Source organism: Molothrus ater, chromosome 2 (genome assembly GCF_012460135.2).
Source record: "Molothrus ater isolate BHLD 08-10-18 breed brown headed cowbird chromosome 2, BPBGC_Mater_1.1, whole genome shotgun sequence".
Lineage (NCBI taxonomy): Eukaryota > Metazoa > Chordata > Aves > Passeriformes > Icteridae > Molothrus > Molothrus ater.
The window spans coordinates 7,179,261-7,204,646 of record NC_050479.2 but is presented as its reverse complement, the minus strand read 5'-3'; the positions used below and the strand labels follow the sequence as shown (position 1 = coordinate 7,204,646).

Genomic DNA, 25,386 nt, shown 5'->3' with positions numbered 1-25,386 from the left:
CTGTAGTCTCTCTTTCCTTCCCCCTGCCTTTAGATGAAGAGCTCAGGGTGCAGTAGTGGCTCTGTGACTGAGACTGTGCCCATCACCCCAAACCTGCTGTTCAGACAGGGATCAGACAGCCCCAGGCCCAGCACTGCTCCCAGGGCCAGACCTGCTGGAGGGAAGGATTGTCACCTGAGGGATCACACCTTGGGGAGCTGCTGCTCTGTGCTGGCCTCAGCCCCAGGCAATCACAGCCCCTGCTCTGGGGCGTGGGGGATGCTCCTCCTGTGCTTCCTGATGTGTGCCCTGCCCCTGGCCCAGCAGGCAGGAGACAGACTTGCCTTTCTCTTGGTCTGGCAAAATTGTCTGCTCCTCTGGCACAATTTGAAACTTGGGGTGGTGTCACAGCTTAGGGTTAATTCCTGTAGTTTTGGCTACAAGCCCCAGCATAGCCCTGGGCAGGGAAGGGACCTTGCAGAGCTCATCTCTCACTGCCTTCTTTCTAACCACTGAGGGAAGGTGCTTAAGGATCGTTTCCTTTGGATTGGTGTGGGGTAACTTAATCCAAGCAGGCAGCAGGACTCAGATCTGAGGCCTGCAGGAAACCACTTGACATAGCAGGAAATGAAAAAAAAAGGGCTAGATAAACTCTGTGGGTCAGTCAGGCAGCCATGTGTTAGCACGGGAGCTAAGCCAGTAGGTTATTTGCTTTTCAGTTAAGAAAACAGTGGTTCTGAAAATAATACATCCAGAACACTATAAACTTGTTTAAAAATGGAATATTGCAAGACCTCCCCTGTTTGCAGTGAGCTCCTCTGTGAAACTTGCAGTCAGAGCTCTTCTGCCTAGCAGGGAGACAATATTAAAATCAAATTAATAACCAGCCCAGCTCACTGGGGCTGGATTTATTCCCTGATGTGGAGATACTTGTGCCAGAGAGAAAGTTGGAGAACTGATGTGTCTGAGGCTGTTGGGAAATGGGAATTTCTTGCCTGGAATTCGCTAGAGTTGGCTTTCCTCTGATCCCATCTCTGATAGGTACAGCCCCGCCACACAAGGGTCACTGTGTCTGGGAACTATTTCAGCTTCTCTGAATTCAGTCTTAGCCTCTTCCAGGTCTATTAGCACTGTTGTACTTTTCCAGCTTTTCTTGCCGTTGGGCTCCAGTCTTACTGAAGTTGTGGGGTTTTTGCATGCAGGAGAGAGCAACAAGTAACATGATTTTAGACCTTTTAAATTAAAAGTTGGCTTTTCATAGTTCTCAGAGAATAAAACATGTATTCCCATTGATCTCCTTGGGCTATGCCATTGACCAAAGGTGTTTTAAGCTAAGTAAGCTAAGGATAGGAGAGCTGTTTGCAAGGTACATCACTCTGTACAAGCACAGTCACTCATCAGAAAGAGTTTTGGAAAGCGATTTTCACTGAACAATGTAAAACTGGGAACTTTTTGCTGCTACTCCTGATTGGACACAAGTTTATCTTTCCCCTTTGCCCCCCTGCAGTACCAACAGGACAGAAGGGCAGGAATAACTTCTCACCCTGGTTTGGGTGACCTGGCAGCAGTGCTGCATCCCACCTCTGCTGAAGGGCAGAATTATTGGGGTTAAAGCATGTCAAGGAAGGAATGTGGATGGCACCTGTGTTCCCAACCAGAATAAAAAGACTAGCAATAAATGAATTTTGAGAAGCAGTGTTTGATGATCTTTTAGAAAAGCAAAATGTTGTGCAATAAGAATAAAATTATTATTAGTGTGTTACTGCTTGGAATCAGTATTTCCTAGTTTGATACAGCTTCAGTTTATGGCAGTAAAAGCTGTAGGATGCAGGATATCCCTTTGCATGCCCTCTTTTCTGTGGCTGAACACAGTGCTGCAGCCTGGCCCTGGGAAATTGTCCTCAAGGGAAAGGAGGAGCCAGTGTCATTTGGAGGATTCCCTGCTGGGAGCTCACAGGAGCATTTACTCTGCTCTTGCCATCGCAGGAATATTTTGCATGCAGGTGTGCACCTGGAGAAGGCTGGAGCAGCATCCCCCCTGCCACCTTCCTTCAGTGTAAGTCTGGAAAAGAACAAAATAGGCATAAAAGAGAGAAAAAAAGTATGTGGCATTCACATTCTCTGAAAAAATCCCTTCGCCCAGGATTTTTCTCCTGGGAAGCTGAGAAGCCTCAGAGAAAAGGAAAACAATTCTTATCTCATTGGCTTCTCCTGTGTTGTGCTCATGTGGAATGTGTTTGGAGATTGTTTACCCACAGGTGGTTGTTTCATTGGATTCTGGTGTGAGTTGTTTTCACTCTTTGGCCAATCAGGGCCAAGCTGTGTCGAGACTCTGGAAAGAGTCAGGAGTTTTCATTATTATCTTTTAAGCATTCTGTAAGTATCCTTTCTGTAATCTTTAGTATAGTATAGTATTCTTTAATATAGTATAGTATAATAAAGTAATAAATGAGCCTTCTGAGAACATGGAGTCAGATGCATCATTCCTCCCTGCCATGGGGGTCCCTACAAATACAATAATGGCTCACAAGATTGAGGTTACATACCCAGAAATCCAGAGGTAACCAACCACTTCCGGGTGACTTGAAAGCACATCTGCTGAAACTTAAAAAAAAAAAAACCTTAAAACATTAAACTTGTGGATCTCAGGCTGAACTAATTGCTGAGATCACCAGCTGGTGCTTTGCTTGGCCTAGAGCAGAAATTGCTGAGTCTGGATGGAACAGGAAAGTGGCTTTGCTGCTGCCCTCACTGAAGATGGTGAGGAGGAACAGCACAGAGTGGCCTGGGGCACTGCTGGAGCCCTGCTCTGAGGAGACAGCACCAGGCAGTGGCAGCCAGGGCTTGCTGTGCTCCCTCACCCACATACATTTGCCTCCCTTACTGTCCCTATCCTGGGGCTGACAAAAGTTCACCAAAGTGTAGGAATTTCAGTATTTTACTGCTTTTGCCAAGTCTGAAAGCTCACTATGATCACTGAGTTCTGCCTTGCACCCTTTATCTTACGATCTTTGCAGAGAAAGATGTTCTGCAGAATATCAGAAACCCAAGTGTTTTTACACACAAATACACGATTATCAGTGGGGAAGATCAATCAGTTCTCTCTCAGCAAGTGTGAGGAGGGTGTGTTTAGCTCCTGCTTTGTGTCTCTGTCTCTGGGTCCCCATTTTTTGCATTTGAATCACTGCAGCCTCTCCCTTGGTCTGTGACTCCACCTGCCAGGTGTGATGGGCTGGCACTGAAAACCTGGCTGCAAATTGCTTCAGCACCACAGCTCCTGCCTGTCAGGCTCAGAGTGTTCCCTGCATCCTCACACAAACTTCTGGCACAGCTGGAAGGGCAGAGAACAGAGAGGTCTGATGAGAAATTCACCACTGACGTACGTGGAGGAAGGTTCAAAGCAAATTAATGAAATGTTACCTGTTCATCCAGTCTTGTTTCAGATTAAAGTTATCACAAAGAAGCAGCTGCTGTTAGATTGTTTCTCTTATCATTATTTCACAGGATTATCTGAAACAGTTTCAGATGATAACAATTTCAGCCGGTGTTGTTTCTCTTATCATTATATCACAGGATTATCTGAAACAGTTTCAGATAATAACAATTTCAGCCAGTGCTGCAACTCTGTGTCACACACATTGTAAGTACTGACACCATTTTTGCAAGTGTACAATATTTTTCTTCCTGCAGCCAAAAACTTCCTGTTTTTTTTTTATAGGCTAGTTTTCTTCCATGGAATAATAAAGAGGTATGTTCGCTTTTAAAGTGAGATGTACCAGAAAGGTGCTTAAATAGTTTGAAATGCATTCAATTTTAGACCCACACAAATTTCAGGATGCACATTTCAGCAGCAGGCAAATAGAAGATTCATTTAAATGTAATAATGAAGGATGCTTGGGAACAAGAAATGTTACCTCTTTGGCCATGATTTGAGTATCCTTAGCCCAGAATTTGACAACCTGCTCAGACCATATGTACCCCTCCCCACCCCTTCAGAACAGTAAATATAAAAAGGTATTATTGTCCTTTTTAATGCCAGTCCAGCTGTTTTTATCCCTCCTCTTTAGCAACATGCATTCCATTGCTTGCATTCATATGCAGGACAAAAAAAAAAAAAAAGGAAAAACCCAAAAACCCAGCCAGGTCTTTTGGGGCAAAAGGCAAATGTGATGACTGAGAACTTTGTGTTCTTGAGTAATGAAGATCTGCTCTGTTGTATTTCAGTTGTTTGTGTTTTTATGTGATTTCAGGGAAAGTCACGAAATTTCAGGGACATTTGCCCTTCAACATGGAATCCCTTGGTTTTTCTGGATTACAATAACTTCTGGAGAACCATGGACAAGATGGGAAAAGAGGTAGGCTGTCAAAATTCTGTGTTTCCTACAATGCTCCATGAATAAATATGAGTTAATTTTTTTTTTGTTTCTGGCAGGGTTTTTTATTGCTTCTTTAATATATTAAAAAAAAAAAAAAAACCAAAACAAACCAACAACAGAACAAAACAGAAAGGAAGCATCCATCAGAAAGATTTCTGTATTGCCCAGGAGCTGTCAGAAATAATAGGTTTTCCTCAGTGAGAGTGGGGAGGTCCCTTCCAACCCAAACTATTCTATGATTCTATGAGAGGAGACAAAAATATCTGGAAGAGTCTAAGATATCTGAAAAAATGAGGTTGAAGTCAATGTAAGTATTTTCTCATGACAGAAAAAAATATTCCATGAACTGCAAGATTAGAAGGGTTTTTTTCTCCTTCCCTCATGACAGCATTTTGAGTAAAGATGATTTTTTTGGTTTTGTAGCTGCCTAAGCTGGGCTCCAGTTTGACTTCACAGTAACTTTATATTTAAAGTTCAAAATATAAGCAGTACAACTGCAGCCCCTGGAGCATTATACTCTCTTTCAAATATTCATCAGTTTCCATATAATCTAGCAACAAACCAAGGGCTTTACATTATAGAATCTTCAAGCATAACTCACCGTACTCCTGCCAATTCCAGTGGTTTTATGTGGTTTTGCAGAATCAAATTTATGTATTATACTGCACATTTTTTTTTTCAGTAGTACATTTTTTAAAGATTTAGGGATATGGTGGTATCCTCCACATCACACTACTTACATGCAAAGAATTATTACTAAGAATTTAACTGCCTAAAATATTTCAAAAGTATCTAGACATTTTTTCTTACTCTGCAATTAGCAGAGAGCCATAGAGGCCTTTGGATATTCATCTTGGAACTGACTGGAAAAAGAACTTTCCTCTCAATTTCAAGAGGACACCAAGACAACTAAATTGGAATTGCTTCTGGATAGCTAAAAGCCAGATGAGTGCCAGCACAAGGAAATGGTTCACTGGTCAGCCAAAGACAGATTTGGTGGTCATGGTACAATTCATGCCCAAAGGTGTGAATAGAAACGATTCAATTTAGTGAATTTGTTCCAAATTTATATCCATGTGCAGGGAAAAAAAGTAACTCCTGGCCAACAATTCAGTAAAGCCTGTGCTACTCTCTAGCACACCGGGCAATGGTGAAGTACTGAATCATTCCTTGGATATTTCACCTCTGTCTCCAGATTCCTGTTGATGCACCATGGGATGCTCCACATGCTGAAGAATGGGACAAAATGACCATGAAAGAGCTGATAAATAAGATTTGCTGGACCAAGTATGTAAATCTTTATCTGCTTTGAGATTCCAGCTGTGAAATGATTGTGGCTTTTTGGGCAGATTCTGTGGTGCAGCTGAGGACAGATTGTTTGAGATGGGCTTTGGTTGGCTGGCAGGTGGCATCAGAGGTGCTGGGGGAGCCTGGGGTTTGCTTCAGCAGGTCCCTGCACACAGCAGTGGTGGTGTGGGCTCTTCCCACCCCCCTTCCACTTCTAACCATTGGATCCTTGAACTCCAGACAGCTCTCCTGTGGCTCTCTGCCTTACAGTGGAGTTTCCCATGAGACACTGACATTCAGGGCCTTGAGAAGGATGAAATCTGCCCTTCCAAATTCCAGGGTTGCAATTCTGCCGAGTGCTGTACTCCTCTCAGGATCTTAAATTCCACAATCTCATGGCCACTGCAGCCAAGGCTGCCCTTCACCTTTGCATCATCCCACAGATCCTCCTTCTGTTGGATCTGTTACTCACAGAGTAACAGGACAGCAGAACATCCACAATAGTTGGTAGGAAGAGGGCTCAAGGTCTTTTATCATCTCTAAAATGACCAGTGTGGAAACCCAGGGCACTGGAATATTTCTGTGTCTGCTCTGGGGTGCCCTGACCCCCAGGGGATGCACTGACTTTGACCCTCATTCATGGAGAAAGTTTCCCAGACTTCAAGATAGACTGGAATCCACAAAAGTGTGCAATAGATTATAGAGAGTAGTGTAGGTGCATCACTTGGTGAGAAATTGAGGTTTTGGGATTTTTAGTGTGTTGTGGATGGCAGCAAGATGGAGGGCACAGGGTGTTGTCCTGGGTTTCTTCTTCATGCTTCTTCCTCCTCCTTCTCCATGGGTTTGGGTGGCATTTTGTAATTGGGCAGAAAAGTCCCCATTGCAGCTCTTTGGGGTCAGTTATTGGGTGAAAAGGGAAAATAATCCAGGTGTCAGTTCTTCATTGGATAGTTCAGTCTTAAAAGTCCTTGTACCAAGAGATTGTTGGCCATTTTGTGCCTTCTAATGAAAAGCTGCAGAACTCACAGTAGTGAGACTGTTTTACTGTTAAGAAGTAATAAACACCTGAGTCTGAAAACGAATTACTGTCTCAAGTGCCTTCAGTCCAGACCCAGAGAAACCCACAACTGCTACCCCCACAGACCAGTGTGAATAAATTTTTATTTGTACAGTGCAGTCTGTGAAGGACTGCACTGTACAAATAAAAAAAGGAAAAATGTTCAGTACATTGAGGTGATGACAACTGGAAATTTTCTTACTTTCCTTTCTCTTTTCAATCATTTCTCTTTATAAGGCAAAGAGAAGTGTGCTCTTATGAGCACTTGTGTCCCCACTTGCTGTGCCAGCCCCTGTGCTGTTCTCTAACATCTCCTCCCTCCTATTCAGTGTCTTTTATTGGTGTGGCTGTGCTCTACTTGCCCTTTCATTCTGGCTGCAGTTTAGTGCTGTGCCTGCAGCTTCCTGACCAAAACTCTCCATTTGAAATTCATTTTTATGGCTTAGGTCTTGCTCCAGCTCCATGGGATATGCTGTACAGCCATTTGGACTGGCTCAGGCTCCCTGTGGCATTGGAGTTTTCTTTGCAATTAGTTTTATGAGCCTTTTGCCTGCAGACTTGGTTACTTTGAACTGCTGTTGCAAGTGCACTGACTCTTTCTTTTCTAGTTTTTACTGCTGCTTTTAGCCATGGAGCTGGTGGAGCATAAGCAGGACTGGGTTTGTAGTGATCCCTTCTTTAACAGGCTTCTCTGCTGGGCAGCTTCTACTGCCATGTCAGTAAAACATCCAGTTTTAATGGATGTGCTCAGCTGAAATGCATTCAAAAACTCAGTAAAAACCCATTTTAGATCTTTATGCCAAGCCACATTTTTCTACACACAGTTAAAAAACAGAGCTTAAACAGAAAAACTCTTCCACAGCATTTTCTGTGTGACTCAGGGCCAAGATTACAAAAGATTTGTTTGCCCTGTGTCACAGATCAGCATCTACTGATCTTGGAGACTTTTTTCACATTTCTTAGGCCTGAACCTGCTGCATCTATTTAGTGTCTTGGTGCTCTCAGAATTGTCACAATTGTTCTTGTGTGCAGGCTGTTTTCACATCCTGGCTAGTGAAATAGGGGTGAATGGACTTCATCCTTTGGGAAATGAGGTTATAAAAGTTTATAAGTTACATATTTTAGCCCAGATAACTTGCAAAGTTCCTTCCTTTATCAGATGATTATAAGTTCATGTTGTTTCATGAAGCTTCATTGAAGTCAAAGTCCTTTTCCCTTCTTTGCAAAATGATCTCAATTTTCTTACAAATCTGTGGCCACAAATGCAAGAAATGTGAATAGCCAGATCCTCTGTTGCTGCTGCTGTTTCTCTGTTTATTTCAGAGGATGAACTGTGGTAGACAGGTGACCCTTTCCTTATTTTTATGGCAATGATTGCCAATTTGCTTTTCTCTGTCTGGGTTATTTACCAAGTCTGATTCTTGATTTCTCAAAGGATCAGTGCAGCAGTGTTACATGCCAGGTGGGGAATGTCCAGGCTGTGGGGCTGCTCAGTCCCTCAGGACCCACCAGACCCTGGAGCTGATGTGCCCAATGAGCTCCCCATGAGAAATGCAGAAAAGTTTCACTAACAGATTACAAAAAATGTTCTTCTGCTGAGAAAAATATTTATTCTGATGAATTGACTGGCAGCTGGGAAATTATTTAATGGAGATGAAATCAGTGGGATTTCAAACTAAATGAGTAAATACTTTGGGAGGGAAGGAGATGCTGGTAGAAACCCATTTAAACAGACTCACTATAGACTGAAAAATTAAACAAATATTAACCAACTTGACTTTTCTGACTTTGGGAAAGCAGCCCTTGTTTAGTATGGCAAATAAAATCCTGAAAGCAGTCAGGAAGTCATATTTTCTCACAGTCTTTTCCTGGTGCTGTGTCTCACACAGAGCTGTCAGAGACTTCGCCACGGTCTTTGTGAACGTCAACGTCACGTCTGAGCCCCACGAGGTCTCTGCCCTCTGGTTCCTGTGGTATGTGAGGCAGTGTGGGGGCACATTCAGGATTTTTTCTATCACCAATGGGGGCCAGGTACAAAATGTCTCATTTCCTTCCTCCTCTCTTGAAACTGTAATGAGCAAGTGCAGTGTTGTACCCATCAAAACCCTGCAATTAATGAAAAGATGAGACCATGTGGCACCAGAGAGAAATGTGTTCTCATGGGGTGACATAACCCTGTTTAATGAAGGATTTTATTAGCTAAGATGTGGAATAAATTGGGACTATTTAAACAATTGGGGGTTTTCTGCATTCACTTCAGCACAGTACTGTTGTTGCAGTTGTGTTGCTTTTTTTGCCAGTTTATTTTCTGTGGGTTATTTGGCACATTTGAATGTTTACAAGAGTTCAGAACAAGTGAACTTCAGAGTGAAATGTGGATGTGTTTTTGGTGCTGAAGCATCTAATGACAAGAGTTGGAAGTAAATAGCAAAAGGCCCTTCCTTCTTGGGTCAGCTCACATGGCAACAGTTTCCATCAACATCTGTCCATTGTGGTAAGGACAGACAACCACGTGTCAGGATGGATGTAAGCAGTGCTGATGCTGTCCTGTGGTAGAAGCCAGACCTGGCTAAGAGCCTTCCTCCTCAGGAGCCCCTCAGTCATGTTTGCTGTCCCACAGCAGCAGCTGCTAGCTGCTACAGCAAGAGTTAAAAATAAAATTAATCCCAAGATACTCATAAATGAAACATGTGGAGAAGGGAAAGCTACCAGGGAAGAGCATTTCTTTTCTTTGTAGCTGGATGGGAAAATCTGTCTTTGTTCCTATCATGCTTCCTTCTTCCCTCACCCCAATCAATTTTAGTTGAGCAAAAGCACTAAGGGTTTCTGGCTTAGTGGCCCTTCCAAGTCTTATAAAACCTGCTTGGGCAGCCATTTCAGTCTTTCAGCACAAAACTTAATGGATCCTTTCCTCTCTGCCAGCATCTTACATGTAAAAGGGAGCTGCTTTACCTACTGCTGGTGGCTGGTAGATAAAAGAGGTTTTAGTGCTTCCCTTGGCCCTCTGCATGGACATTACAGGGAAATGTGTGGCACAGATTGTGCTTTCTTTCCTGGCAGCACTGTCTTTGTGTCTTCCCAGAGAAAACAAAGGGAGAAAGCTCATTACCTTGAGACCAGACTCAGTTAAATATCTGTCTTGCTTCTGGGCTGGCACAATATTTCATTTTAGAGTTGATTTCTTTGTCACACTTGAGGGTTTTTGTAGCACTGTGGTGGGTAAAGTACTCAGAGCCCATTTTGAATTAAGTGATATGTTTATTTTTGCTAGAAAGTCTGCATTATATGTGCATGTTCTCTAGGCTTAGAGTCTTTAAACCAGGTCGTTAAGGAAGCCATTGCAAAAGTGGTTCAGTCAGTAATCCCCACTGAGGCTCAGGTTTATGCCCTCACCCTTCTGGAAGTCTGGGTGTCTCTATGCATCCTTAGGACTTGAAGATTTGGCCTGCAATTTTGTGATGGTGAGCAGAAGTCACATTCAATGTCATTGTGATTAATGCTGTTGATTTTTTTTGTCTGTGTTTCTTTCCTCTTTGTTGTTTTAGGAGAGGAAGTTTAAAGGGGGTTCTGGTCAAATATCGGAGAAAATAATGGAACGCCTGAAAGGCAGAGTTAAACTGGAGAGACCTGTGATCAGTATTGATCAGACAGGGGATAATGTCCTTGTGGAGACTCTAAACCATGAGATATATGAGGTAATTCAATCAGAATAAAAGTAGAGTATGCATTTAGCAGGGGAATATATCTGCTGTATCTCTTAGCCAGCTGTAATCAGGAAATACCCATTTGTGTGTGTCTGTTTCTTGGACTATGCTGACACTCCATGGAACCTGCTTTACAGATTTATTTATGACTGGTTCTCTTCTTGGTGTTCTGCTACTTGGTTTCTGTCATTACTCTGACTTCTCTGCCTTAACTTTCTATATCTTCCTATATTTTTATGTTTTAGTTTTGCATTGAGACCACTTCAAAGGAAGAAAAAATAACCTTCCTGTTTGTGTCTAAGTTTGTAGTTCACAGCACAGAAAAAAAAAAAAAGCCATTTCAAACACCTTTAGTAAGATTTTGCCTCTGTACTGGGTGCTTTAAAATGCTCCATCAGCACATGATGACCCACAGGGCACCCTTGGGGCAGCAGCAGCCCCACCAGCCTGAGAGCAGCAGTGTTGGGATAAAGTGTCACCCTCCAGAGTCCTGCACTGCTCCAGTCAGACCCAGGGCCTGTGAGAGGGATGGAGCACATTCAGGAAAGCTGGAATCACCATTAGTATTCCTTGTGCTGAAGTAACATCCTGTGAATGTGCACAAATATGATTTTTTAGCACCTTACAATTGGGACAAATGTGGGTCATATTTTCCTGGAGATGATAAAGGCAGTTTTACCCAGGCCATAGGATGTCTCTTGTCCTATTTCCCCACCTGTCTCCAGCCAAGTTTCAACTCAGGTCTGTTTTTTCCAGCTCTGTGTTTCTGAAATGGCAGAATTACTTTTGTCACCTGGAAATCTGTGTGTGGGAAAGCCACCTAGCAGGGTCAGGAGTGGGAAAGCTGTTGGCAGCTATTAAGAGTGTCTTTCAAACCTGTCCTGTGGGATGAGCTCGTGGGGAGGCAGTGCCTTGTGCTGACTTTGTTCTGCATTTCAGAGCAAGTATGTGATCAGTGCCATCCCTCCAATCCTGACAACAAAGATTCACTACAAACCAGAGCTGCCACCAAACAGAAACCAGTTAATTCAGCGTTTGCCTATGGGGAGTGTCATAAAAACCATGATGTACTACAGGGAAGCCTTCTGGAGGAGGAAGGGTAGGTGGGGAAAGCAGAGGACTTGGGAACTCTGCAAATTTTGAAGCTCTGCTGTCTAACAATCAGGGAATAAATCCAAGGGAGGGTTAAATGTTCAAAACCCCAAAATCAAACATGCAGAAAAGTGAAAAGTAAAGCTCCTTAGAAAAACAGAAGTCTTTCTCTGAGCTTGAGTGCATGCCTTGTCCCAAAGATGAGTCCAGACCCAAACAGGATCCCAAATCTCATAGCAGGTGGCTGAGGTGGGATGACCAAGAGAAGAAGCAGTGTTTCCCTGGGAAACCCTGCTGAAACCTGCAGAGCACAGAAGCATCAGCTTCCCTGCAGCATCAGCTCCCTTCTTCTCCTGCTGGGCCCAGTTAGGTCAGCCAAAGAGAATTTACAGCAGATGACAAGCAGAGCTTAAGGTGTAAGCAAGACCTTTCCCTGATTTTAATCTTCTGTTCTGCAGACTTGATATCTCAGAGGACTGGGAAAAGTAGGTTAGCTTTTTGTTTAGCTCAAAATATTTTTTCCATTCTGTAATATTTTTTTCCTCAGCTTTAACTGATACTATTTTCAGAACTACTTCTATGAACAGATTAATTCCACTTTCTTCCTAACAATATTGAGAATCTTAAAAATATTTCTTAATCAAAGTAATATAATTTTTGCATGTTTCAGGGCATAACCTGGCCATTGAGATTAGGCAGGAATATAGTCAGGCATTATCATCTAGATGAGATTTTTTGCATGTTCATCTGAAACATGTCCTGATGTGATCCTAGATTAGACATCCCATGCTTCTGCTGCATTACTGTTATGGAGCACCATTCCTAACAATCTTATCACCACCAAAATCAAAATAGTGGAGATTTGAGCCTGCAGTGACCAGATGTAATTACATTGGGTTTTGTTTTGGTCAAAGTTACTCATGGAATGAATCACCATAATTCTGACTAGATCCATTTATTTTTAATGTTTATTCTCCCCAAAACAGAAAGCCAAAGGGACTTGCAGCAATCCACAGAAATTCCTTGTTAGCTAACAATGGAATTTTAAAGATTTTTACAAGTCTGTGTACACAATTTCCCAGAGTCAGAGAGAAGAGAGAAACTGTTACAGAGACACTTCAGACACATAGGTGTTATTGGTAATAACAGAATTACTGTACAATTCCTTTTATGGATCATTTTCCCTGCTCATTCCTAGCAGAAACAGTGATCATCAACAAGTTTTTCTAACAATCATCTTGGGGTTTCTTTCCCCTCAGGTTATTGTGGTTCCTTCGTCATTGAGGATGAGGAGTCTCCAATTGGAATAACCATAGATGACACAAAACCTGATGGAACTTTCCCTGCCATTATGGGGTAAAAGCTGCTGGGCCACACTCACAGATGTGTATTTCCTCTTGTAAGAGTTAGTGGGAGCAGGAGGGAGAGGGGAAATGACCAGGTTACATCAGTGTTTCCCACTTCCACAGTTTGCACAGATGGAGGAGAGCACTTCTGCAGAGCCTCTTGTGCCTCTCTAGTCCATATAAATTTTTGGTGAAGGTTCTGCTACAAAGAGCCTAATACAAGGATGTGGTTGGGAAAGATTTGCTGAATTCAGCTGTGGTCTTTTTAAGCAGTCACTTCACATTTGTTTGGGTTTTTTTGCTGTGGAGTAGATTTAGAAATAAATCCCTGCCTTACCTATCTGTTTGAGCCTGTATTTGGCTTATGTTGGGATTTTATGTTTAGTGCCTGGTCCAAAATGACAATGCAATTGTCCAAGAAATTCTCATTTTCTCCTCTCCCCACTGAGCTGAGGTAGGACAAGGAACATCAGCTGCTGAAGCAGGGAGGCAGCTGTGCAGTGAAAAAAAATCAAGATTCTGTAGAAACTGACAAATTAAAATGTTACAGTTTGAACAAACAGGTGGGAAAATACATGACAGCATTGACTGGCTTTTAAAATAGCTGAAACCAAGTGAACAAATAATCTTTACAAGTGTTTCCACCATAATCTGAGGTGACACTGCCAAAAAAGGCCAATATAAATGTCAGGCAACTGCTCCTTAAGTGTCTGGTGGGGAAAGCTCACCCCTTCTACTGAACTGTACATGTTTATGGGCATGTTCAAGGCTTGAAAGCTTCCATGACCTGAGAGCAGCAGACCTCCTCCAAACCCCACATGGCAAACAATTTCCAGCTTTCTTTTTCCTCATGGATTTATGTGACTTTCTAGAAGAGTGCAGGAACATACTTCATCCCCTGGATATCTCCACTAGGGCCAGATGAACTAATTGTCAAATCTGTTTCCTTCAAGATGAATAAATATCAATCCTAGTTCTTGCAGGAGTGATCCATGGCACTGTGCAGTGCCTGTCAGGGCAGCAGGCTGCTGTCACTTACTCACACCAAGTGACACAGGCAGCTGCCTGCTGGACTTTAAAAGCTTAATAAAGCTCAGAATTTCAGTCCTTCTGGATCAGACCTAGATAGGGAATGCACACCCTCCCTTTCAATTAACTCTGCAGGTTACCCTGCACGGGCTTTTTCCCCTGTGTGACCTCTAATTATTTGATGTTGAGGTATGATGGCAAACGTGCAGCTCATTACATACCAGTAAAGAGCTTTACCAATCCCTTTTTAGAGTCATTTTGAGCCTGCAAATCAGCTGGGGTGATGTTCATATTCCTTATTTTTGTTTTCAGTTTCATCCTTAGCAGAAAGGCTGTCAAGCTAGCCCATCTCAGCAAGGAAGAGAGGTAAGAGTTCAGAGGCTGTAGGTATTCAGAAACAAGTTGTTTATTTGGGATGCTTCCCCACAGGAATGTGTGTAAATATGTGTGTGAATGTGCACATTTATACATGCTCAGTGCAATTACCAGCACTGGAAATTGGGGCAGAAATTGAGATTTTAGCATAAACAGGCTGAGACACTAAAGCTAATATTCATCCAGTTATAGATATTTCTAAATTTCCAAGTCTTCTATGCTATGACTTGCCAATTCTGGATCTCTGTGTGAATGGAGAAGATTTTTCCAACCATGTTCCCAAACTACATCTCCACTGAATGATGCTTTAACCCAGGGATACAGCAGTGCTGATATGTCTCCTTTTTTTCAGATTCAGACTGGGTGAAAAAAAATTTAAATTTCTGTGTTTATAAAAGTATGTTTTCCCCATTAATCAGTGAAATGAACAAACAGTACTTTCTAAATGTGCATTTTGGTACAGTGCAAGTGAAAGGGGAGCTCTGCTTAGGAATGTGAGGAGCATTCTTCAGCTCATATTTTATTCCCAGCTATAGTAAATCTGTAGGGATTTAATTGATTTATATTGCTTTTCTTCTGGTCTTACATCAGTGAACATGAGGATGAATTGGCTCTGCATCCTAAAATAGCTGTACAAAGATTTATTTTTTTAGAGCTCATTGCCAAAATCAACCTTCATTTCCCATTCCCTGGGTCCATTTTTGACGTAACTTTTAGGCATCAGCATTTGAAATATGTATGTTAAGATAAGAACTTGAAATCTGACTTGAAAACAAAGCCTAACCCAACTTTCTTTCCCATGTGTTGCAGTAATTTTGGGTTTTTTATAAGAAAGATGAGAGTGGAGAGGTTCCCCCCCACACCCCCCTTTTTTTTTTCTGACTCACTCTGATTTTATTTTCATACAGGAAAAGGAAGATCTCTGAGGCATATGCCAAGGCACTGGGGATGAGAGAGGCTTTACAAGTAAGGAATTGATGCCTGGTTTTGTCTCTGTTGTACAATATTGTTGCTCCTTTGTTGTGGATGATGAGGGCAAAGTTCCTGGCACCTAAAATGTGTACCTAAAGTTGCATGTTGGGCCATTCATCAAGGGGAGGACAGGACTGAACACAAGAAGAAAAGAACTGCCAGTCTCACCCTGCACAAGAAAAGAGAAGGCAGTGCATATTTTAATTTGTCCTGTCATGTGCCTGTGGGAGACTGGTGTTTCTGTAAAAGCACAAAAATTTGTTTTGTGCAGATGGATAGCATTAGCCAGATGACATGGCACTCCTTTGGCAGGTATTCTTAGCCTGTTTTCCCCCTCCTCAAAAGAAAGATATTCTTTATTTCCAGTTTCTCTGTCAGTGTTTCACTGTTTTCTCTGTTGAAACTCACAGCCTGTGCATTATGAAGAGAAGGACTGGACCATGGAGCAATATTCAGGGGGCTGCTACACAGCCTATTTCCCACCAGGCATCATGCATTCCTATGGAAGGTAAAACTGAGAGTGCTTTGCTTCCTAATTCACACTTCTTAGCTCATGTACAATGCTATACTTTATGCAACACACCCATGGCATATTTACAATATCAGGGGAACTTCAACCCTCTTTCCACTCCCCCACTCCCCAGCTAATGAGGCTATTGCTGTTTGCTTTACTAAGAGCAGAGTTTCTCTTGTGGCTTTTAAGGAGATGAAACACAGTCACAAAGGGACCTGCTAAAGCCACAAAACTTTTCCCCTCTGGATTATTTACAGTAGTCTGTGCTATGCAGTATTTGCAGTGGTTCCCTCAAGAGACCCCCAAGCCCTTGAGGACACACATCTTGGACAGATGAAGAGTCTCCAGTGATTGTATAGGTGGAGCATCAGGTTCAGGAGAGGCCCAGGAGCTCCTCAGCATCTCCAGCATGGGGTTAGACCCTGCCTGAGCTGCGATCACGTGGGGAGGAGCTGTCCCATGTGCAGTCATTTATCTCTTGTCATTTATCCAAACACTCAGGCAGTGATGGGTGAGGTGTCTGGCCTGGGGAAGCTGCTGTCAACCAGACTGGGAAAACCTAATGGGTGATTACATGGGAGCCCTTACACCAGGCACATTCCCAGTGGGAGAATTACCTACAGCTGGGTTGGCTGGAATGCTGTGCAGCACTGCAGGGCTGAGGGACTGCCTTTATGACACTATGGGGGGAATGCAGCTCCCTAAATGCCAGGCCTTCAGCAGCCAGCCAAGTCCAGCCCCCAAACAGAAGCTGATATTGGTGATCTAGCACTGCAGGAACATCATCCCCATGCCACTGTAACAGCAGGATAACAGCAAAGCTGCCATGCAGAAGACATCAGTCTATCATCTGCACTGCATTGCTGCAGGCTGTTAGGATTATCCCTTACCCAGCACTAAACTCAGGCCTGTATAACTTTTGTGGAAGCTGGGAACACTGATTCATGCCTCAGGTTTTTCTCTCTCTCAGATACTGAATTTTGAGTGCAGAAGCAAGCGGGTGGTCCTGCAGGGACAGCTGATCACCCCTCAGCCCAGGTCTGCAGGGATTCTGGACTGCTGAAGCCCTGTGCTCCATCAAAGCCATAAATTGCTTTTAGAAGGCTCATCACCCTCCTGTCACTTGTCCCCTGACATTCTCCCCTTGTTTTGAAGGATCATTCGCCAGCCTGTTGACAGATCTACTTTGCTGGCACGGAGACAGCGACGCAGTGGAGCGGATACATGGAGGGAGCTGTGCAGGCAGGAGAGAGAGCAGCCAGAGAGGTACACACCCTGCTCTGCTCCCAGCATCTCTATCAAAAGGCTGCAAAGGATTAAGTACTGCTGGGATAGTCTGATTTAGTGCAAAGGCTCCTAGAATTGGCACGGAGGGATACTAGAAAACAACATGACATTTTTATTTTTTAAACTTACTTTATTGGTTATTGAATAAAGTGAAGCCAAGAATTTCAACCAAATCAGAATATTACTGAACTGGAGACTTAAAATAAAGCTTATGCCATGTACTGCATGTCTAGAGGAAAAAAGCCTCCAAAAACCCTCCAACCTGATGCTGCTTGTAGATACACTACCTCAATTTCTAACAAATTAATCACTGCGTGTTTTAAAACTCATCTAAGTCATTTCAAATGCTCACAGCTATTTCCTGTGCAGAAATCTGAAAATCTGAACATTGTTCTCATTTTTGATCTATCCCTTCTGCTTCTCCTTTTACAAGACAGTCCTGTTAGCTGAGCCTTATGAAATTGTAATGTGCAGCTCTGATAATGTCTAAATCTCCTCAGAATGACACACATTGGGCTGGGTTCCCAGTCACAGTGAAATCCCTTTACGACAACCTGGAGGGAGGGGAAAAAAGCATTTAAGGGTGCACATTGCAGTTACAACTGCATGGCAAAGCCACAAAGTTGTTATTTAAAGGAAAATCAGTCTTTTACTTCCATTTGACAGAATGTCATATTTGCCTTATAACTGTTATTACTTGCTTTGTTTCAAGTCACCTAATTTCTCTTTTCTCCATGTCTGTGAGCAGTAGTTACAAAGACAGTGAGCTGTGTTCTGGAGGCATTCATTTCCCCTCCCAAAATCCCCATGATTTACTGATTGAATCAGTTTATTCTCAAGAAAAATCCTTGATAAGCTTTGTACTGCCTGAATAGGTGAGGGAGGGCTCCATAATTCTATGCTGTGAGAGCCTCAGAGTTGCATCTCTCCTCTTTCTATATCTAGATATATCCCTATATCTCCTCTTATCTATATCCCTTTCTAACAGGTTTTGTGTCCCAAGTGCATGGCTGTAACCTCACCTTGGTATTTCTCAAACTGCCTTGAGAAAAAGCTTTTTTACTTTTACTCAGAAAAAAACCAAACTAAACCAAAAAAAAAACCAAAAAAAAAAAAAAAACTAAAAACCTCCCACAGAAATATTTAGAGAAGCTCTAGAAATCTGTAGAAATCACTGTACATTTTCTGGTTCAAGGGACTTGCAGCTAGTCATAGTAACACCTTTTATCAATGTCACTTGCTCTGACTTCCTCTGTTTCTCCAACACTGGAAGTATTGTGGGTTATAATTTTTTCACATGGCACAAATAATTTTTTCTTCTAGGTACTGCACAGTATGGGGAAGATCTCCAAGAGTGAGATTTGGATGCCAGAGCCAGAGTCAAAGGTGAGCCAGAGAATCACTGTCACCCAGTCAGGCACACACCCCTCATCAGGTGTGTCCCTATTTCAGTGACTCCTGTGCACCCTGCTCCCAGGCAAGCCTTTAGTCACTTCACATGCTGATGGCATTATTTTTGTGAGTTGTCCAAGGAATATTGTTACCCCTGTCTGAAGGGTGGATGACTAAGAGCCAAGCACACTGATCTCAGAGCCTGGGGGACTGAAAAATGCAGCCTAATTCTGCCCAGTCCCAGTCTATGGTTTAAAGCCAAATAGAACATCATTCCAGCCACAAGTAACTCCATCTTCACTGTCCTGTGGCTGTTCAGGATGACAGAACACACATCTCACAGCCATGACTCTTCTCCCTGCACCACCTGGGAAATACCTGTCACCTCCCCAGCCTCAGGGGGGGCATTTGCCACCTCAGGGTGAGGGGACACCCTGTGGAGTCACCATCTCCTCTCTCCCCCAGGATGTCCCAGCCCGACCATTCTCCAGGAGCTTCTGGGAGAGGAACCTGCCCTCGGCACCGGGGCTGCTGTGCCTGCTGAGCTGCACCCTGTGTGTCACCTCTGTGGCTGCTGTAGGGCTCTTGGTCTGTAAAAAGGGACTTGCTTGCCGGAACTAGCGGGGACCAGGGGGAGCTGCACACCCCCTCTCCTCCCCTTTCACCAGATGAGTGTTATTTTGGAGAGAAGTGGCATGGACAGCTGGAAAGAGCCAACAATTTTTCTCCTTGTGATTTTTCTTTTTAGTCCCATAATTAATGCATCGAATCTACTGCAGTTAAACAGAAATAAATCAACTGTGGGGGCGTTTTTCAAACTTGTCCATTTGGTTTTGGTTGGACATGATAATATCAATGATATATTCCTAATACAGGAAGGCAAAATGCAAATCACACCTTTTCTGAGTTGCAAGGAGGTCTCGGAGAACGCTTTTGTTTCCACTCAGTGCTTTATTTTTCACCACACAAGATAGTAAATGCCCTCATGCATTCACCTCAGAACATCCGAGGTTGTTCCCATACCATCCCCGCTGCACAGAAGAGATTAGCATGCCAATCAGTCCTAGAATTGCCAAATTAATTTTCAAGTGCATTTGATTAATTATTAATCATCGCAATGTGAAATTTAACCCCGAGCTGGATGAAAGGAGGTAATTAGCACAAGGCACAGCACTGAACAGGGAGAGAGGAGGCATGGCTGGACTTCATCCTGCCCACTGCCAAGGAAACATCTGTGCACATCTGCTCTGCAGGGTGCCTGCCCTGAGAGCATCCATCCAGCCCAGCCCTGTGCTGCCACAGCACAGTGAAATGAATTAGCCAAGTTAAATTCCTCCCACTTGCAGCAGGTGCTGGCTGTTATTTTCCAAATGGCAGCAGCTTCCTGATTCCCTGTCCATTTACTGCCCCTCATTTTGCTGCTAATCCATAGCCCCTCTTCTAATAAGGAGAACTGTATTTGAGGCTCGAATTACTGCCTTGTAAATTACAGTAATTGGATGCATCTGCCTGTTCCACTCTTATTATGTACATGATACTCTTAAAATAATCACTTTAGTGTTTGACTGAAGTCTGGAATGTATGTTTCACAATGTGCCATCATTATGTGATCTTTTTGCCATGAATTTTGAGCGTTGTACGTGTCCATGAGCTCAGCTGTCGTTCAACATGGGTGAAATGTGCCTTTCAATAGTCCTGAAACCTTGATCTTCTTATAAACTTTTCTTCAGATTCTGCCTTGCTTGGTTTTTTGTGAGTTTCCTGAGTTGCTGATTGACTCGAGGGCTCCCTGCTGAGTGTGCTCTCCCCAGCTCCAGCCATTGCTGAGCAGGAATTCCTGTGCACAAGGAGTACCCTGGGCATGCAGCCTGGCACAGCCACTGTGCCTCCTCAGCGAGGGAGCACAGGCTGCTGAGGAGCCTTTTGTGGTCTGAAATAGTTCTACACTGCCACATGCATTTCCACCATCTGAAAAAAACTGCCTGTACCTGTTCAAAAATAATTTATCCATAGGTGTATTTGTAGCAATTAGAGCCATTCATTTTCAGGCTTGACATCAGAACTTCTGTGTGCACATGTAAAAGGGACCCCAAATCATCTGCAATACACCCATGAGCCAACATTGTCCAGCTTCACTTTTCACCTTTTCCACACACATTTCTATTGAAATTACTTTGGGGTTTGAAATACCAATGCAATTCAGCTGAATTAATCTCAAACTGTTAAACAGGGCCAGGTACAATGTTGCCACTTCCCAGGGAAAGGCACATCTCACTGCTGTGGGATTGGCAGGCAGCAAATGAAATGAGTGAGATTGATTAAAACTGGCATTTCTGAAACTCCTGCAGCTCCCAGGCACCAGGCAGCTGCAGAGAAAGGGCAGCATTTGTCAGAGATTATAGACCAGTTCCCATCCTGCTTTAATGCCCTTTCTGACAATCAGACCAATTTCCCTGTTTAAACATTAAACATTTAGCTTAAATATTAAACAGCCAGGCATCTTTCTTAAACCAATTTTGAAACAGAATGGGACTGAGTTTATCACCACTGACAACTCCCCAAGTGAGCTGCTGCTGGTATTAAAGCTGGGAGATTGAAGCACCAGGGAAACACCTCTTTCTTTTGGGGGCCAAGCAGAGCCCTCACCCAGGATGGGAATGGGAAAGCCTTTGGACACCTTCCCAAATCAGGGGTGCTCAGTGCCCCATTTTTGGAGTAAGAGCTTTGCACTCCTTTGGCAGAAGTGGGAAATGTTCTGTCCTCTTTGAATACAGGGTGAGGTGGGAGAGGCTGGGGTCCACACCAAGTCCTTCAGCACCAGTGTGGGAACTAAATTGCATTGACACCCCTGGGAAACAGGGAAAACCTTAGGTGAAAGGGCTGTTGGAAGTAAAACAAAGACCAGAGCAAGCACTGGCAGAAGGAACAGCAGAGGGAGAAAACTGTGGAGCATTCCCTTAATGCTCCACAGTATCAGTGAAATAAGAAACACCACTGAGCACACAGATCAGGCAGTCCAAAATAAGTAGGTGGGGATGATATATGTGAGGAGGTCTGCCTCTTTTTAATCAAGTTGCTGGGTTTGCTTACAGAGAGCATAGCAGCTTTGCCCAAGCCCTGGGGATGGAAAAATCTCCTGTGAGACTCTCCCTCCTCCTTTCTGGCCCACTTCCCTTGGCTGCAGCTCCTGCCTGCAAAGGGTGACAGGGTTGTTCCCCCCTGGCTGCCATCAACCAGCCCATGGGGACAGGGACCCTGAAACAGGATGCACTGCTGGATCAGCAGGGGCTGGATGGGCAGGAGGTGCAGGAGAAGAGCCACTGTTTGATTTTTAGCACCATCAGCCTAGCAAGGCTTTCCTTCCCTCATTACCTGCAGCCCACAACCTCCTGGCAAGGGAACTGACAACTCAAACCCCCCTGGTTGGAAAGCACTGGGTCACAGGTCTGGGAAGGGGCCACCACCCCAAGGAAGCAGTGCCAGGTTGCAGGGGCTCCATGTTTTGGAGCAGTGAATGTGGATGTCCCCCAGGGACACAGTGGCCTTCCAGTCATGCTCCTTGTGTGGGACAAGGGCGAGATCTGACCAGACACACCCAGGTTGCTAAAAAGGTACATCCAACCTCAAAATGGTGAGGGGCAGGATGCCCAGAGAACTGGGGCATGGCCCATTCCTGGAAGTGTTCAAGGTTTCCCTGGATGGAGCCCCAAGCAGCTTGTTTTCATCAAAGGGAATTGGAATGGGATGATCTTTAAGATCCCTTCCAACCCAAAACATTCTATTACTATGTGAAAATCCATTTTGGGAAAGCAAGAGGTTGTTGCCTTCACTTGGCCTCTTTGCTAGTCCTTCACCAACAATGCTTTTCAATTCACATTTGATTCAGCCCCCATGAGCCAACACTGGCTTTTGTGGGGTACTGTTTGTACTTGATCTCTTTTCCCAGGATCAGAGATACCCCCCAACTACTGGGAAAATTAGCATTATGTTTTTGAACAAAAATACCAGCCAGGGTGATGTGCCAGCACAGTCTGACACATCTCAACCTCCAGTTTCCCACCAGTGGGTTCCCACGTCCCACTGACCAGGTTCTGGTGCCTGACAGCAAGGGCTTTCCTCAGCCAGGAACCATGCTGGGGTCAAGCTGGGGACTGGTTTTATGCTTTCTGCACAGAGTTCAGCTCCCAGCTCCACAAAAACAAACAAAAACAAACAAACAAAGAGAGTCCTCTACTGTGAAACGTGGCTAGAGTCAGCTCTCTTCCTTGTGGGCTGTTTCTCCCCTGCAACAGTTGCTTTTCACACACACACAGAGTAAGGAAATTTCATCTTGGTGAAAATCCAGGACGGGAAATCGAATGTGCTCTTTGTGAGTGAACTGTAACTTTTGCTCTTCCCACTCAGCTCCTGCACTTGACAACAAATACTTTGGGCTCCAGCTACAGTTCCTATTCTGTTCTTTATTTGTAGTACTTGGATTTCCAGCTTCTGTTCCCTGTTCCTTGCTCTCTTTGTTTTGGTTTTTTTTGACTCATCTTTGTCACTCTAGGACACAAAACAGAAAGACACAGACACTGGATTTTCCAAGGCAAAAAAGAGCAAAGTTTAATTCTGACTCCAACATTTATAGATTTCCAAAAGTGACAGTGGATTGGAGGGTGACAGTCCCACCTCTCCAATGACACTGGACAAAACAACAGACCATCAGCTTTCTCCTCCTCCATAAAAGAATGCAAAACAATAAGTTATTTACATAAAGTGTGTGAGAAAGTTTGTTACAAGAATGTAAACATCAGAAGCCTTAGAAAAACTTGCAAAAACAGGGTGACACATCTTATATAACAGAAACAGAATAACCCAGGACACATAGAAGGAGCAGGGAAAAAAGTTTCCCAAATGAGAGCCCATTACACATGAGAGGAGAGGGAAGCTTTAGCAGGGGTGCTGGCACCTTGCTGGGTGCCAGAGGAGGTCAGCAGGGCCTTCAAGCCACCCATCTGTTCCTCCAGAGTCCCAGGGATGTGGTGTTCCCTGGTCTATAACGAACAGATCAGACATGGGCATGAATTTGCACTGTCTCTAACCTTACCAAGCACAAGAAAATATAGGACAGATGCCCTTTGCCATCTGTATCTTCCTACAGTTCTTCTTTATGAAATACGCCTGCCACTCACAGTACAAGAGGGCAGCTGCCACTTGAGATGAGGTTGAAAATGAAGGAAAGGAGATTATTATTGCTTGTGTTGGCATTTGGACTTCCATGACCAGATCACTCACTTGAAAACTCCTTGGATTATAGCCTGAGCCCCATCACTTTCATCAAAACCTTGGTGAAATCCAGGACACCTGGCTGAATTCCAAAAGGGAGAGGCTGGCATTTGAGGAGGATTTCTGTCAGCAGACACCAGCTGCAGACAGCATGGCCAGCTCAGCAGCATGGCACAGGCTGAAACAAAGCCTGTCGTCTTCTAGGCTACCTCATAGCAGTATTTTATCACCTCACATAAAAAATATGTGTCAGTAGCTTCACGCTTTGGTTTGCAGAAAGGTCTCTGTGGGCATTTTTGCCCTGGTGTTCACCCTTCTTGTTAAACTCTGGAAGAGAAGCACACTAAAGGGAAATGATGCAAGTCCCCAGCTTTAAAAAATAAATTCTCACCCATCTCTAAGCTCTGATGTGCCACTCTGAGGAAGCAGAGGCTCCATCCCTGCAGCCTCTGGCCCTGGCCAGTCCCTGGCAGAAATCAGGGCAGTGAAATGGCAGAGGCACCAAGCTCCTGGCAGAAATCAGGGCAGTGAAATGGCTGAAGCACCAAGCCCCTGGCAGCTCTGCAAAACTTCCTCCAAAGGGCAACTCGAGTCCTGTCTCCTGCTGGGCAGCATAAAGGAGCTGGAAGAAAAGTGTGAGCACAGATCCTAAGTGCTCCTGGGCATTCCCCTTCTCAGGGAAGGGAGTTTCTGTGGGGTCAGTTTGCTTTGCAGAGATGGATAGAGGTGCTGGCTCAAATATGCACACTCTGAAAAATTGCTCTGGCCACACTCCATCTCATAAAGAATTATTGGGAAATAATATAGTTTCTAATTTAGTTAAATAGTCTTGTTCCACTTTGGACTGAATTGGCAAGTGGAGGCTGGAGTAATGTCTTCCCTTGATTTTGATGAAGTACAAGAATGCATTTCAATTGTTTAAGATAATGACTGCACAGCCCAATGGGACACCTCCCTGCCTCAGACCTGGAATAGAAGTTTCTACATCTGAAATTATAATGTAATTTCTGCTAAATGCAACACTGCTGTGCAAAGTGTTTTCTTACAGCTTGGAGCATATGCAAATTGGGCACAGCCTGAGGGCTGACAAGGATGCCTCAGTGCATTATTGATATGTTTCCTTTTCCCTGCTCCCTGCCAGCCAAGCACCAGAGCATATTCGAGTGCAGTGTTAAATCCCAGGAGGCAGAGGGGCAAACAGAGCCACTTGACAAACCAAATCATCCAAAGGCTGGTGTTTCTGCTGGGTACCACTTCCTCAAGTGCTTCTTGGAGTCTCTGCTGCTGCAGGGACTCAGAGACACTCCCCCTCTCAAAGACATTGCTAAAGTTCCATGACGTTATGACCTTGGGCAGGTGAGGCTGGTCTGTGTTTGCTCAGCCCCTTTCTGCTGTAGGTCAGTGTCAGAACCCAGGACATTCCTCTGGTTGCCCTGGGTGATTCGAGACTCTGGCAAGGGGCTCAGAGACCTTGGCATGGAGTCAAAAACACCTGTGCCTTCAATTTTAACCCATGGAAACAATTACCAACTTTGTGTAAAGAGTTACAAGCCACAAGAGTTTGAGTAGAATGATAGGGAATTTGTAACAGGGTGAAAAAGTAAAATTTTGGGGTTTTTAGAATGGGGGTTCAAGAGGCAAGATGGAGGAATCTGGACATGTCCTGTCCTTCTTCTTCTTCTTCTTGTCCTCCATCTTCTGCTGTGAT

At 43.9% G+C, this 25,386-nt stretch overlaps 1 protein-coding gene across 1 annotated transcript in view; it reads left to right on the top strand.

The window, feature by feature from the left end:
• LOC118691073 (amine oxidase [flavin-containing] A-like) overlaps nucleotides 1-20,144 on the top strand; it is a 35,029-nt gene extending 14,885 nt beyond the window's left edge. Inside the window, 13 exon segments of the mRNA XM_036390115.2 lie at nucleotides 4,230-4,334; nucleotides 5,551-5,642; nucleotides 8,589-8,730; nucleotides 10,245-10,394; nucleotides 11,343-11,502; nucleotides 12,755-12,851; nucleotides 14,183-14,236; nucleotides 15,154-15,211; nucleotides 15,628-15,725; nucleotides 16,887-16,909; nucleotides 16,912-16,997; nucleotides 18,342-18,404; nucleotides 18,876-20,144. Coding sequence (XP_036246008.1) covers nucleotides 4,230-4,334; nucleotides 5,551-5,642; nucleotides 8,589-8,730; nucleotides 10,245-10,394; nucleotides 11,343-11,502; nucleotides 12,755-12,851; nucleotides 14,183-14,236; nucleotides 15,154-15,211; nucleotides 15,628-15,725; nucleotides 16,887-16,909; nucleotides 16,912-16,997; nucleotides 18,342-18,404; nucleotides 18,876-19,031 — 1,284 coding nt within the window. The 3' untranslated portion in view covers nucleotides 19,032-20,144.
• Nucleotides 20,145-25,386: the final 5,242 nt, after the last annotated feature.